At 47.7% G+C, this 14,655-nt stretch overlaps 1 protein-coding gene across 1 annotated transcript in view; it reads left to right on the top strand.

Annotated features, from left to right (window-relative positions):
- Positions 1 to 1,776: 1,776 nt before the first annotated feature.
- EHD3 (EH domain containing 3) overlaps positions 1,777 to 14,655 on the top strand; it is a 31,000-nt gene continuing 18,121 nt past the window's right edge. The window contains exon 1 of the mRNA XM_019735384.3: positions 1,777 to 2,690. Coding sequence (XP_019590943.2) covers positions 2,467 to 2,690 — 224 coding nt within the window. The 5' untranslated portion in view covers positions 1,777 to 2,466. The remainder of the gene's footprint in view (positions 2,691 to 14,655) is intronic.

Genomic DNA, 14,655 nt, shown 5'->3' with positions numbered 1-14,655 from the left:
TTGCTAAATATTTTGAATGTTGCCTCTTATGCTTATATGCCAATGCTAATGTAAACACTGAGGGTAAATTATTAATGAGTGGTTTCTATCAGAGATTCAGAGAGCTCAGAAAGAGGCAATCAGCTCTGGAGTTCAAGGTGGGAGTTAGGAGACCTGAGCTGTAAGTAGGAAGATTCTAGCCAGCACCCACCTCTGATAATTCCTGCCCAAATCCCCACAGCGTCACTTAGTATACTTCTCCACTTGGGGCTACCACAGGCACCTCAGCCACACATTTCAGACTGAACACATCATCTTCTAATGCTAAATCTGCTCTCCCCTGACTCCGCTAATTGACGGAACAGTGTCTCCACTACCTTCTCCCCTACAGTAGAATATTCAGAATCATCCTAGACTCGCCTTATCCTTATTGTCTTTCTTTTATTGCTTACTAAAATCTGTCATTTCTGTGCCATAAAAATTTTATTGAATACAACCTTTTCCCCATCCCGATTACCACTGTCTCCTAAATTTTTGAATAGTGTCCTAGTTGGTCTCTTGACCTCCAGCTTCTTTTGCTACTCCAGTTGCTCCCCCAAACTGTTACCAGCATTAGTAGTTCTCCCTGGACCATTAGCCTGCTGTTTCCTCATCTGTGGAAGGGAGTGTATGGGAGACAACTGCCTGGGCAAGTACGAGCTTTTATCACTGACACTGTTTAGAATGGTGCTAATACAAAGCAGACTGACTTTGACTTGGTTTTATTATTGCTCTCAAGTTCCCTACAGAGAATGAACCCCTTTTTGCCTACATCTGGCCAACTGTTCCCACCCCCATTCTTGTTGGTATGATTTTGGAGACAATTTGGTCTGCTTCATAGAGCTGCCATGAAGGTCAAATGGTACAATGCTCACTGCGAACTTAGGCCAGGCCCCTGCACATAGAGAACACTTAATTAGTGTTAACACTGATTAGTAATAACATTAACATTATTCTTGGTTCTTTATCCCCGGTATGATTCCTATTTGCGCAAGCAAAGCCATTAGGGCCTAGCTTTAGACACTCCCTTCCACCTCCCTGAACCTTACACTCTAGCCAGCAAAACTGTTTATTCGGCCTTCACCACACCAAGTTCTTCCATGTTCCCGTGACTTTGCAAATGACCTTTACTCTGGAATGTCTTTCTCTGTAGATTCAACATTTAAGATCCAGCTCACAGTCATGCTTTCTGCGAAGCCTTCCTCAAATTATCCAGACAAAAAGAATGCCTCCTCCCCCATGAACCCATGGCTCTCAGCTCATACCTCCTCTGTAAAGTCGGCCTGGACTGGAGCTTCTGGAAGGGAGTCTGTAATTGCTCATCTTTGTGATCAACTTTGTGTCCAGTCACCAAAATTGGTGAGCCTATAGTACTGGCTCAATACTTGCGGGGCATTTCCTTGTTTTGTTTTGTTTTATTGAAATGAATGAATGAATGAATCAATGGGAATGATTTTGATTTTACCCTAGACCCAGCAAAAAGTTTTTAGTGACAGTTCTGGTCGTTTTGTAACCTGGTATTGGACTCTCTTCCCGTCCCTGCTCCCTCTCCCCCTCCCCGCCCCCCACAAATATTACCAAATATTAGAGTACCTGTCTTCCTAAGGAATTGAACTCAGTAACTAAAGAAAAGGCCTTTTAAAAGCGGAGTGATGAGCAGGTCAACTCTGTCTTCTCAGCTGTCCCTGAGAGGGCGCTGTTCCCAAATCAAACCTCCAGAGGCCATGACTGAAATACCAGCGCGTTCCCACAGGATTCAGCATCCCTCCCTTCCCAGGCAGCGGCCACAGATCCCCAGCAGAGCTCCTGCCCACAAACATGGCTGCGCCCTGTTCAGCTTCTCCTTGCTGGGACCCGCTGGCCGGGCCGGCCTTGCCAGTACTCGGGGACTTCCTCCACGACCGGCTTCCTGCACCGCTGGCATTTAAACCCGCGTCTGTGGCTGCGGGCTCCGGCTGCGGATGCTGAGCTGTCCTCGGAGTGGGCAGCGCCGCCGCCTCCTCTGAGCGACCCGGCTTGACAGGAGCAGAGCCCAAGCATCCCCTAATTGGATCCGGGCCAGAGCAGGAGAGGTCTGGGGGAAACGCCGGCAGCTAGCAGTTTAATTACAGGTTTGACTTTAATTTCCAAGATCGCAACTGTCTTGCCCAACCTAGATATTTTCCCTCCCTCCGGCCTTGGTTGCTGGATGAAGAAGGGGCTGGGCTTGGTCCCAGGAGCTTGGGAAGAGCACGTTTTCGGCCCCGCGACGTCGCCCCAGGGACCCACGAGCCGCGCGCCCTGGTCCCCATGGTACAGCTGAGCCTGGCGCTCGGGTGAGGCGGTGGCGCTGCTCCAGACTGGCTGGCCCGCCCTGCGGAGCATCTTCCCGAGGAGCCAAGGGCGCCGGGACGCGGGGCTCCGTGTCCTCCTGTTGGAGCTGCGCTCAAGGGGCGAGCGGCAGCCGCGATGTTCAGCTGGCTGGGTTCCGACGACCGGAGAAAGGAGCCGGAGGTCTTCCACACAGTGAGCGAGGGGCTCAAGAAACTCTACAAGACCAAGCTGCTGCCCCTGGAAGAGTATTATCGCTTCCACGAGTTTCATTCGCCTGCCCTGGAGGATGCCGATTTCGACAACAAGCCCATGATCCTGTTGGTGGGCCAGTACTCCACTGGGAAGACCACCTTCATCAGGTGAGCTGGTCCAGGGTCCAGACAGCCCACCCTGCCACCCAGCACTTAGGCCCTCGGTTCACTCTCTCCTGCCTGGGGACAGTCTTCACTTGAGGGCTCTGACGAAATCCGTGTGTGTGTGTGTGTGTGTGTGTGTGTGTGTGTGTGTGTGTGTGTGTGTGTGTGCTCGCGCATCCCCAAAGCTTATCCCACGATTTCATTGTTGGTCCACCTTCCCATCCTATCTAGTGCCTCTCTCCTGCTTAGCCCTTGGCTCAAGTAGTCAGTTTGAAGTGTCAATTTTCGGAGCCATCCCTGTTCTTCCCATTTGATGGATAGTGAAACCAAGGCCCAGGAGACACAAGTGAGAAAATTCCTGGTCCAAGAGTACCTTATGATCCACAACTAAACAACGACTTGACTTGGAGCTGAGCTGTGCCCCCCACAACCAGATTGAAAAAAAAAAGGCAACGGCTTGGCATGGAGCTGATGGGTCCTGGGGGGGCGTAGTGTTCCCCAGTATTCCCCCCCCCAAAAAAAGATTAACAAACTAATATAAAATAATATTGAATGTCAACTATAATTAAAAAAAAGACAGGGATGTAAAGTACAGCATTAGAAATATAGTCAATAATATTGTAACAACTATGGACAGTGTCAGATGGGTAATAGACTTACTGGGTTATCACTTTGTGAGATATATAAATGTCTAATCAGTACGATGTTTTGTATGCTTGAAACTAATATACTGTATGTCAATGGTAATTGAAAAAAAATTTTTTTAATTAAAAAAAGATTAAGAAAAAAAGAGTACCTTATGATGATGGGAGTGCCCTCACTTTTTAGGGGCGCGTCTTTCATGGCCAGGACCACTTCCCTTGTCTTTTAAAGGCTTCAGCTACTCAAATGGGGGCTTTACAGTTGCAGCTGAGGAGGTGGGCTGGGGACCCTGTGGTCCCCTGCCTGGTAGTGCCAGTTGTCTTTTTATCAGTTTCCTTCTCTGAGCAAAACTCCTACACATATCTTTTGAAGACTGGACTGAAGCAGTATCCAGAAACAACGTTTTTTTCTTTTCCCTTGTTTGATCTTAATGGCTCAGTAATAGTATTAAAGTCTTTTAGAAGTGGAAGGGATATTGATGGTTGTCTCCTGCAGCCCCTTGACTTGACAGGTGAGATAACTGAGGCATAGAAAGGTTAAATGTATTATCCATAGTCATATAACTGGTTAGGAAGCCAACCTGGGATGCTGGTCTTAGATGCACGGGAGGAGATGCTTGGCTGAATGCCTGTAACTTTGAGGATGAGTCATCCATTCCCTTGAATTATAGAGTCCTTGGGCTGGAGGGATCCTGAAGAAGTCACCCTGCATTCAGAGAGGTCCGCATATTGTGCACCAGAGTGATGAGAGTCCTTTCTATCTTTAGAAGCCAGGCTTCTCTCCAGTCCTCAGTCCACACAGCCTTCAAGGTGAGGCCATTTTGCTTGGCCTCATTTACAGCCATGGCCAAGCTGTTGAGGCTGCCTGTGCTCCTCCTTTGTGTTGAGAGTCAGGCTCCTACAGTGTAGCGATGGGTTTGGTGGTCCCCCAGAGCCTATAGTGCTCATCCTCTGCAGGTTTTAAAGCTGGGGTGCTCTTGTTTCCATTCATTGACTGAGCACCTGCAGCATTCAAAGCACTGTGCTTTGTTTGGCAAGAAAAGCAGCAAAGTTAACAGTCTGGTTACTGATTTTCTAACTACGAATTTTCTGTAAGGCTAAGCTTATAACACAAGCCCCACAAGCAGGGCATGCCTCACACTAACACTTTGTGTCTGAACAGAATGCCAGATCAAGTTCGCCCTTGTTGGGTGGACAGCCTTGGGCGCAGCAGCTTTGAGAGGCTGAATGATTTCTGAAGAAGTTTGGTACCCAGGTTGGGGAGTGGAAGGCGGTGGATGGGCGGGTTAGCGGTTGGATCTCTTATATTATTAGAAACACAAGGGCCCTTAGCTATGAATCTAATCCATTGCTTCTTAACTTTTTAAAAGATCAATATCTCCTTTGAAAATCTGATGAAAACTGTGGAACTATCTTTAGAAAAATACACATACATCCCTAATCTTGGGGGCCTGAGGGCTGCCTTGGATCTTAGGGTGAGAATCCTGATCTAATCCACCTCCTTTATTTTTATTAAACACCTATTGCTGCCAAAGACATTCCAGAGCTACCTGGGTTCTGTACAAGGTCTCCTTTGTAATCCATGTCGTCCTCTGCCTGGACTGGATTATACCCCATCTGAAGTTCAGGCCATTTACAGATCCTGCCCTTGCAGAGCTTTCCCTGGTCCCCTGGACATAACTACTAGGTTATTTAGAGCTTCTCCTTCCTGTCACATCAGCACTTACAACTATGTCTTGGCTCCTGGGTGCCTCGCTGGGGGTCTCAGCCACAGGAAGTTCCCATTATACCTTTGCAAATGGAGGGAAGGTGGGGAAAGGCAAGTGTCCCTGGGGGCAGGATTCCTGAGCTGCAGCCAGGCTTAAGTGCCTCTTGTTTGAGACACTCCTGGCTTTGCCTGAGTCATGCTGGCTGTTAACTTGGTCTAAGAAAGTGGCAGGGTTGAGTTGCCACAGATTATTGTTATCTGAGGGAAACAGGAAGGAGGGGAGAAGCAGATCCCTCCTCTTTCTTATCTTCCAAGTACAAGAGTTCTCTCTCTCCTCACTCATGTCAGTAACTGAATTTAGCTCATGCATCAAAAGCTGTCTCCCCGTGAGGGAGAGTGAACCAGCAGGGTAGGAGGGATCATAGCACAGGGAAGCCTTCCCAAACCAAATAACATGTTTTCCTTCTTTCTCAGTAAATCCACTGAACAGTTATTTTCTTTAAGTTGGAAAATGCAGAGAAGAATAAATTTGAGGAAGAAGAAAAAAATCACCCATTATCCTACAATTCAAGGGAAATGATTTTAAGTATCATATATATATAATATATATATACACATATATATATATTTATATATATACACATATATATATATATATATTTCCAGTACTTTTAGCTATTTTATAACACAGTTGAGATCATGTCATAATGTAATTTTGTATGCTGACTTATTCCATTTACAGAATGAACATTTCCCATGTAAATTAAAAACTTTTTGTAAGCATTATTTTTAAGAGCCACGTTACATTTCGCTGTATGTATATGCAATTATTCATTTAACCAGTCTGGTTCTTTTGAATGTTTTAGGTTCTTTTTTTTTTTTTTTTTTTTTTTTTTGCTATTGCAGAATCACTCTGAATATCTCTGTGCATAACATTTTTACACAGATTAGACTGTTTTATCAGAAATTCCCAGAAGTGAAATCACTAAGCCAAAGGCTGTGCAGTTGTTTTGTTTGTTTTACTTTTTGATTTCGGTATTTAGAGCCACGTTTCTGAGTTGCTTTCCATTGGGATAAATTGGTACAACACCCCTTCCCCAAAGCAAAGAGGGCTCAGCCTGGGGCATCTAGGTGCTCAGGTGTATATCTCAGCCTGCTTTTGCCTGTCCACCCTCTTCCATCCCTGCTTCTTGCCTTGAGTGTGGTGATTCTTCTCCATCCCCGGCTGAACCTATGAGGCGTCTTTCTCTCAGGGACGGACTTTGCTCTTCATTTCCCAGCCCTTGGCCTTTTGCCTCTCGAGTGCCCACCCACTTTCAGTTATATGTACTTGCCGTAGGGTCTATTTCTTTTCTCAGGAAGAACATGCAGAAAAGGACATTCTTCTAATAACTAATTAATGTGCTATGATCTCCGCCTGAAATAACTTCCCTGGCTTAAGGCCCAGCAACCCAGAGTAACAAAATAAACAATAAATTGGCCTGGTAGCTGCTCTGTCCAACACAGGCTGCCTCTTCAGAGTACAGTAGCTCTGTGTCCCTCTGGCCCTGGCAGCCTTTCCTCCTGCCTCTGCTGTTTCTCTCCCTTTACTTTTCCTCTCGCTGGCATGCAGCCTCGAATCCCTTCTCCCTTGCACCACTTGGCCCCCAGGTCACAGAGGTGAATAGCTGGTTTCTCCGGGTACTGAGGAAGGCCCAGTGCCCTCATGGGCCATAAGGGAGGTCGGGCTGGACCATGGCGGAGCTGAAGTAGAGGACTGGAGGGTTGGGGGACTTAGGGCTTCCAGACCCAAGCTACCTATATCCGCACAGGGAGGTCTGGGCTGATCTCAAGGGTCACTGAAGTATGAGCACATAGTAGGGCTGCTGGGTGGGGGTGGCGTGGGGGATGCTACTCAACTGGCCCTTTCAACTTCCCCCACTTCTTCAGGGGGCTGTTTGAATCCTCCCCAAAGGTGACTCAGCATTTGCCTGTGTCTGCGCCATCTCTCCTTGCTACCTCGGCATCCCCACCGCCCAGGCCTCAACGCAGGCATTACAGCATCACCATCTCTGGAAAGGTGATTGTCTATAAAGCTAAAGTCGCCACCATTCCACGTAGACCCACTGACCTCTGCAAGGTCTATCCTGCCAGCCACAGTCCCTGCAATACCTCTGTCCTGCCCACCCGTAGGTCAGCAGACATCCTTTTCCTGGCAGGGCTCTGATCTGCTGGCCCCTTAGTGAGGCTGGGTCCACCTGCCTCAGGTCCAGCTTCAGATCTGCATGGAAAGTCAGGTGTGTGGAGGTCATTAGGAGAAGCATTGGCTGGGAGGAGAAGCACCTCTGGAGAAAGGGCTCCATTTCATTATCATTGACAGTGGGACCAGGCCATGGAAAGAACCCAGCCAGCTCAGCAGAATCCTGGCGCCACCAGATACTGGCCAAGAGACCTTGATAGCAAGATCTAAACCTTCTGAACCTCAATTTTCTTATCTCTAACATGTGAATAGTAACAAGTACCTCAAAGGGTTACTTACTCTCAGGATTAGGAGGGGGAAGAACGAAAGTAGCTCCAGTTATGTGCCAGGCACTGTGCTTGGGGCTTTATCATTCCCTCTCCTCTTTCTAGCTGATTCTCTAAGAAGAGGCTTTGAGGCTGGCCCTCAGAAGGTGGGGGAAGCCCTTGTCTTGTGCCACGCACAGTTGGGATAAAGGGGGAGAGGAAGTGTATGCTGGGAGGACTGGAGGAGGAGCATGAGCGAGACTCTGTGGGCAGTGCTAGGGAGTGGACTGGGCAGCTGGCCTGTCACAAGGTGGGCTCAGGCAAGGGGAGGCAAGTGGGAGGCTTGACAGTGTGCCTGTCCACGGGTATCCTTTGGGCTGGGATCGCTTCATCCCATGGCAGAGATGGCTGTACCAGGAACATTGGTGGATGCTCCCAGGAGCACAGAGCCGACTCAGACCTCAATTGCGCCATAGGGGGTCTCCTTACGACCTTACTTTGTGTCTCCAGGTACTTTACTGTGTCCCTAAACCCCTGTGGACTCCATTTTAAAGCCGAAGTACCTAAGAGACCAAATATTCAGACATAAAGCATGATACTGATGATACAAGGCAGAAAGTGATATGGTTTGAGAGTTTACTAAAGATATGAAAATTAGACCCATCAAAATTACAACTAATCTACAATAACCGTCATTTAAAATCAGGCTGAACTGAAGCCTTTCAACTAAGGACACACAGAAGAAGCCACGTCCAGACCAGTAGGAAGTTTAGAGACGCAGAACAGACTGGTCCCACACCCGCGTGTGACCTTTAAAGATTAGGAGGGCTATTTCGGCTGTGGGGGTCCCCCTTCACCCCCTAGAGAAGCAAGAGATCCCAGCCCCACCCCAGCCCAGTGTTCCAGTGCTAGGGAGAGAAGTCTTCATAAATTTTGGTTGTAAAAACCAGCAGACATTATGACTAAGTAAGACTGACGGCGGCTGCACTCACAGGTGCTCATTTTAAAGGGACCGCACGTGGACTTACCACCAACGGAATCACTCGCTCTGAGCTCCAGCGCTGGGGCAGCAGCAGGAAAGGCGGCAGGGACAAATGCTGGGGAATTGAGTTATGTGGCTTGGGACAGGGGCTGAAGAGGCGGCTTTCTCCTGAACGGAGGAACTGGCAAAAGCCATGGTTTCATTGGTGAGCCCTCCTCCTTCCCAGCGTGCAAACACAGGCAGCCGCCATTTCTGAGTCTCTGCCGTTAGTTCGCACGCCAAGGCGATTTGAGATCTGGCCCCGCCCAACTTCCGGGCACACCCAGGCTGCTTTCAGTGGCTTTCTCATGGAGACCATCTGCTTTGGCTCAAGCTGCAGACTTTTCTAGGGTCTCTCAAAGGGACCCAGACAAGCAGCATCTGGCTTGGCGTGTCCTGTACCTCTGGCTGAGCAGCGCTAAGCCGGCACTAGTGACTAGGGGCGGCCTTGGTTCACGGCTTGGCCTCTCAAGGCGCTTCCAAGCACAGCATGGTCAACAGACATCTGCAGATTTCTTTATGGCTCCCGCTGCTATAAAGGTGGGGCACAGGCTGTGGCTGAAATAGACCTACAGTGGATCCTCTCCAAGGTGGTCCTGAGGCTGGCGCCCCCAGTGGACAGATTCAAAATGAGCTGGAGCATCACCCAGCTGCCTCCAAGTACAACACACCCAAGGGGCGGGTTGTTGATCCTGCTCTGTAGGATCAACCCCTGCACAACAACTCTTCCACTGTAGTCAAGGCCAGTCCTCACAACCAGTGAGCCCAAGGGTCAGTCCCTCACACTGATGTGCAATTATCAACCAAGGCTCAACAACAAGAAAAGGACCCACACAAGGGACACACCTGGAGCATGTGGCTCAGGTGACCAGAAAGACTGCGCCACTGAATCCCACAGTACACCTACTACATAAAGCCACTCTACTAAGACCCAGAGACATAGCAGCCCTACCTAATACATAGAAACAAACAGAGGGAGAAAGACAAAATATGGAGACAAAGAAACATGTCCCAAATAAAGGAAGAGAACAAAGCCCCAGAAAAAGAACTAAGTGAAATGGAGATCAGCAATCTATCAGATGCAGAGTTCCAAACACTGGTAATAAGAATGCTCAATGATCTCAGGGAGAACTTCAGCAGAGAGATAAAAACCATACAAAAGAACCAGTCAGAAATTAAGAGTACAATAATGGAAATGAAGAATATATGACAGGGAATCAACAGTAGATTAGATGAAGCAGAGGATCCAAACAGCGATGTAGAAGATAAGGTAGCAGAAAACACCCAACCAGAACAGTGAAAAGAAAAAAGAATCCAAAAAATTGAGGAGAGTTTAAGGGACCTCTGGGACAATAACAAGTGTACCAACATTCACACAATAGGGGTGCCAGAAGGAGAAGAGAGAGAGCAAGGAATTGAAAACCTATTTGAAGAAATAATGACAGAAAACTTCCCTAACCTGGTGAAGAAAATAGACATACAAGCCCAGGAAGCACAGAGAGTCCCAAACACAATAAACCCAAAGAGGCCAACACCAAGACACATCATAAATAAAATGCCAAAGGTTAAATACAAAGAGAGAATCTTAAAAGCAGCAAGAGAAAACCAGTTCGTTACCTACAAGGGAGCTCCCATAAGACTGTCAGCTGATTTCCCAACAAAAACTTTGCAGGCAAGAAGGGAGTGGCAGAAAATATTCCAAGTAATGAAAAGCAATGACATACAACCAAGATTGCTGTACCCAGCAAAGCTATCATTTAGAATAGAAGGACAAATAACGAGCTTCCCAGATAAGAAAAAGCTGAAGGAGTTCATCATCACCAAACCAGTATTGCAAGGAATCTTAGAGGGACTTCTTTAAGATATGAGGGGGATAAAAGATGGGTGAAAGGTGACGGGATTAAGAAGTACACGTTGGTTGTTATACAGTAGTTATGGGGATGTAGGATATAGCATAAGGAATATAGTCAAGAATATTGTAATAACTAGGTATGGTGCCAAATAGGCACTAGATCTATCAGGGTGATAGATGGGAATGAGTTTGGGGGCAGGGTGAAAAAGGTGAAGTATAGTCATGGGATGTGGAGTATAGCATAGGGAAGGTAGTCAATGGTATTGTAACAGCCATATAAGATGTGAGAGGGGTAGTAGCTTGGGGGGGTGGGTTATCACTTTATGAGGGGTTTAAATGTCTAACTCTTACATTGCTTTGTACACCTAAAACTAATAGAAAGATTTTTTAAAGATATGAAAATTAAGAGCTATTCAGATTTAAGTCAGGTTGGAGTGAGGTGGGAATTAATTAGTTAAAGCTTCATGGAGGAGGCATTGGGACTGGATTTGTACAGTAGGTGGAAATGCACTTAGTACTTACAGACATCAATGAGGTATCTGTTTTCTCTAATTCTTGTCTCTGTCAATATGAGCAAATGTCTGGTGCAGCCTTTGCTTTCCCCAAACTTATGGATATCATCACAAAACCTTTACTCTGTCCCTCTGAGTTAGTTAGAAACCAAATATTATCCCCATTTTATAGAGCTAAGCCAGTGGGCTATTGGTAGATTTGCCCAAGGTCAGATCTGTGATGGAACAGACACTCATGAAGGTGTATTCTCCCACTGAGCTGAGGCAGAGGGCCCAGCCCATGACAGCACTATTTGTACAGCCTGGTCCCTCTGCTCCCCTGTCCCAGGTGCTGTCCCAATGGCAGCCTGAGGTCTGGCCCCACCATTGCATAGATGGGTACCCTGGAGGCAGACTGGGTTAAGATTCTTGGCTCCATGCCTTACCCTGGGTGCTTAGGTCACCAGTAAAGCAGACCACATGCTTTGATTGCCAGACAAGCAGGACACACACACACACACACACACACACACACACACACACACACACAACAAAACGAAAAGGAAATATCATAAAATACTTTACTGAAGAAAAATACACAGAAAAGTAGACCGCATGGGAAAAATCAAAATTGTGTTGGACTTCCTTACACCTATTTTATGGTTTGAATATTTATTTATTTGCATTGGATGGCGGGGGCAGGGGCAGGGGGCACACCAAAATCTTTTCAGCTCTTAGTGCCACTAAATATTTTCATTTGGCCCTGAACTTAGGCAACCTATATCTCAATTTACTCCACTGCAAATCTGAATGCTGCCATCTTACATACTTGTAGGACATTCAGTGGAATAATCCAGGTAAAGTTCCCAGAACAGGACCTGCCACACAGCAGCTGTGTCCCTCCTTATTCTTGTGGGTCCCCATCTCAGCCATTCCCACCCAGGCTCGAATTAACTTTTCTTTGTTTCTCCTGCTGTGGGAATGGTTTTGCCTAGCAACAGAGGAGATCTGTATCACTTCCCATTGAGAAGCAGTGATGAGATCCCTAATAGGTTGTCCTTTCTGGACACAGTGGTAGCTTTGTTAAGGGGGCACTTGGTGCTGTAAGCCATACACAAATGTCCCTGGGAATTTACCCAGATCCGGTTCTTTGCTGGGTCTGACTGTCCCTAAACATGCTGGTGGCTTCTCCAGACCCTTGTGTGGTCAGCAAGTTTGGGGGCATGTGGGTTTAACCTAGAGGGTAGAACAGCAGGCCCTGCCTCCAGACCTTGCTCGGGCCAACTCAGGCTGCGGCTCTAGAATATCCCAGGAAGTGGCCCTGTTGTGCTGGGAAGTGTCATCCTTTGTTCATCTGCTGGTACAGTGCATCTCTGAGGGATGGAATCCGAGAAGCTTGGGTCAGGAAGATACCTCATCATTGCCATTTGAACCTTTTCAGGCTGGGCATGATGTCCACCATGCCACTTCTGTCTCAGAATTCTCACTTGCCACGCACCTTGCAGGGACCTGGTTAGGGCTTCTCACCCAGGTGCTCACTGGGGCAGGTGCTTGCAGCACACAGGCAGAATGGATGGGGTTTCCCAGACATGATGTTGATTCTCATGAAACGCCTTCCCAGGGGAATCTGGCCCTATGATTTTTAAGTCCCAAGAATGTCCTTTAAGAGCTAGTGGGCCTGGGGCCAGCTCTGGTCACCCAATAGCAACAGTTTTGCATGCCATACACCACTTATTGAGGCCTAGATGTGAACCCCAAAGACAGATGTGTATGGAGATGAATACCTCACTGGGTTTGTGGGCTCCAAAGCCTAACCTTTTCCCCAAGGGCTGGGCTCTGGCCAGCCGCCTGCCAGACCATATTCCTGTGTGGCCTTCTCCCATTCCTCATTCTAGTCCTATGTGGGGCTCAACCTTTTCATATTTCCTGGTCTTGGGGGATGTAAGGCAGGAAAGGAGTCAGTGAGTGTAGTGGTTAGGAGCATAAATTATCAAATCCAAGTGCCAGGTTCAAACCCTAGTTCAGCTATTTACTGATTGCATAATCTGGGCTACATTGTTTAACCTCTGTCTCCTCTTTAAAATGGGATGCCAATCTAGGTGCCAGGTACTGGTTTAAGTGATTAAGATCTGTAACTAATTTAACCCTCAGAATACTCGATGATGTGGGTTTCATATTAGGCCCCTTTGATGATAAGGAGCATAGTACTCTCCTCAGGGTAGATATGAAGATGAAATGAGAATATCCATGGAAAGTCTAGAACAGTGCCTGGCATATCACTAGTGCTTGATAAACCAGAAATATTATCTCCCATGTTATAGAGGAAGGTACTGAGGTTCGCAGATACCCCGTACTTTCTGAAGGGCATATCCTTCATGATTAGAGAAGCCAGATTTGCTGGCCCCAGGCCGCTGAGATTCCCCGCCTCTCCCATGAGGCCCTGAAGGAAAAGGCACATTGAGAAAGCAGGAAGTGCTAAGTGTGCGGCTGTAGTGATGTATCCTCATCCATAGCCCAAGTGCCAGACTTCAAAATGGTCCTCTGATGGAGGAAATCCTGCCTTCACACCCAGATTGTTGGGCTGGGATCCTGGAGGGAGATGAAGGACTTCCCAAGACAACTGAAAGCCCTCCGGTGTGTGGGGCTGGCCTCCTGAGCAACAGTTCTCAATGGCAGCGGTTCCTTTGCCAGCTCCCTGGGGAGGAGCCCATAGCAAACTGAATAAAACTGCCCTGATGCATGGAGTCAACTGAGAGCTCAGAACACGTCTTAAAGGCACAAGTAGGATGCCCATGAACCAGGAGGAACCCCAGCAAGTCTCTGTGTCCAGAACTCTGTGGGCAGAGCAGGACCACTGTTCCAGGCCCACCTTGGGAAGGCGTACGGGTGGGCAGAGAGCTTGCACTCCGAAACATGGCATCTCGTCCCAGAAGATCTGCCATGATCTTCTGTTGGGCTTTGATCAGCTCTCTTTGGCAGTGATTTCCTCAGGGTAGAAGAGAGTTGAAGAGCAAAAGATTTGGTGTTAGACTGATATGGACCTGGGTTCCAGCTCCACGGTTAGCTGTTTAACTTGGAGGAAACCATATAAGCCTCTGAACCTCAGTTTCCTCAATACCTACCTACAGGGCTGCTGTGAGGCCTGAAGGAGGTAATGTTCCCAAAGTGATTAGTGTAATGTCCGGCATGTGGAAATGCTATTGAGTGTCAGTGGTATCAGCAAAATGAGAAGGTTCTCAACCCTGGGTGCATGTTAGGTCAACAGGAGAGCACCTAAAAAGGACCAGTGACCAGGACCCCACCCCTGAGCGAATGGGTCAGAACCTCTGGGAGTGGGGCCCAGGCAGCTTAGCTAGAGCTCCACAATAGCTTGGATATGCAGCCAGGGCTGAGGACCAGTGGTCCAGGTCTCCAGGCTCCCATCCCAACTAAGTCTCTAGCTTAACCTCTCTTGTCCTGAGAGCTCCTTGACTTTTCCCTCTGAGCATGAATATGGGCCCTCAAGTTTTAAGAGGTTCTCAGTAAACAGTGAGCGCTCACCCTATGGGCCTGTGTTTCTTGGTCACCACATCTCTTAGCTATTTGTCCATCATGACCTTGGAAGACAGCCCCGGGTCTTTCCTCTGGCCAGTCCCAACCCAAAGCCATTCTGGGTTCTTCCCCTGAATCCAGCCTAATGCTGTTTGTGCTCAAAGCTATTCTGAGCTCCTTCTAAAGGACTCAGTTGTCCTTACAGCTGGTCTCTTCATTCTCTGGCTTGTCATATGTCTT

This window comes from Rhinolophus sinicus, chromosome 2 (assembly GCF_057876585.1).
Source record: "Rhinolophus sinicus isolate RSI-liver-muscle chromosome 2, RSI-T2T, whole genome shotgun sequence".
Classification (NCBI taxonomy): domain Eukaryota; kingdom Metazoa; phylum Chordata; class Mammalia; order Chiroptera; family Rhinolophidae; genus Rhinolophus; species Rhinolophus sinicus.
Note: the sequence above shows the minus strand (reverse complement) of the source record. Positions and strands in the feature narration are given on the sequence as shown.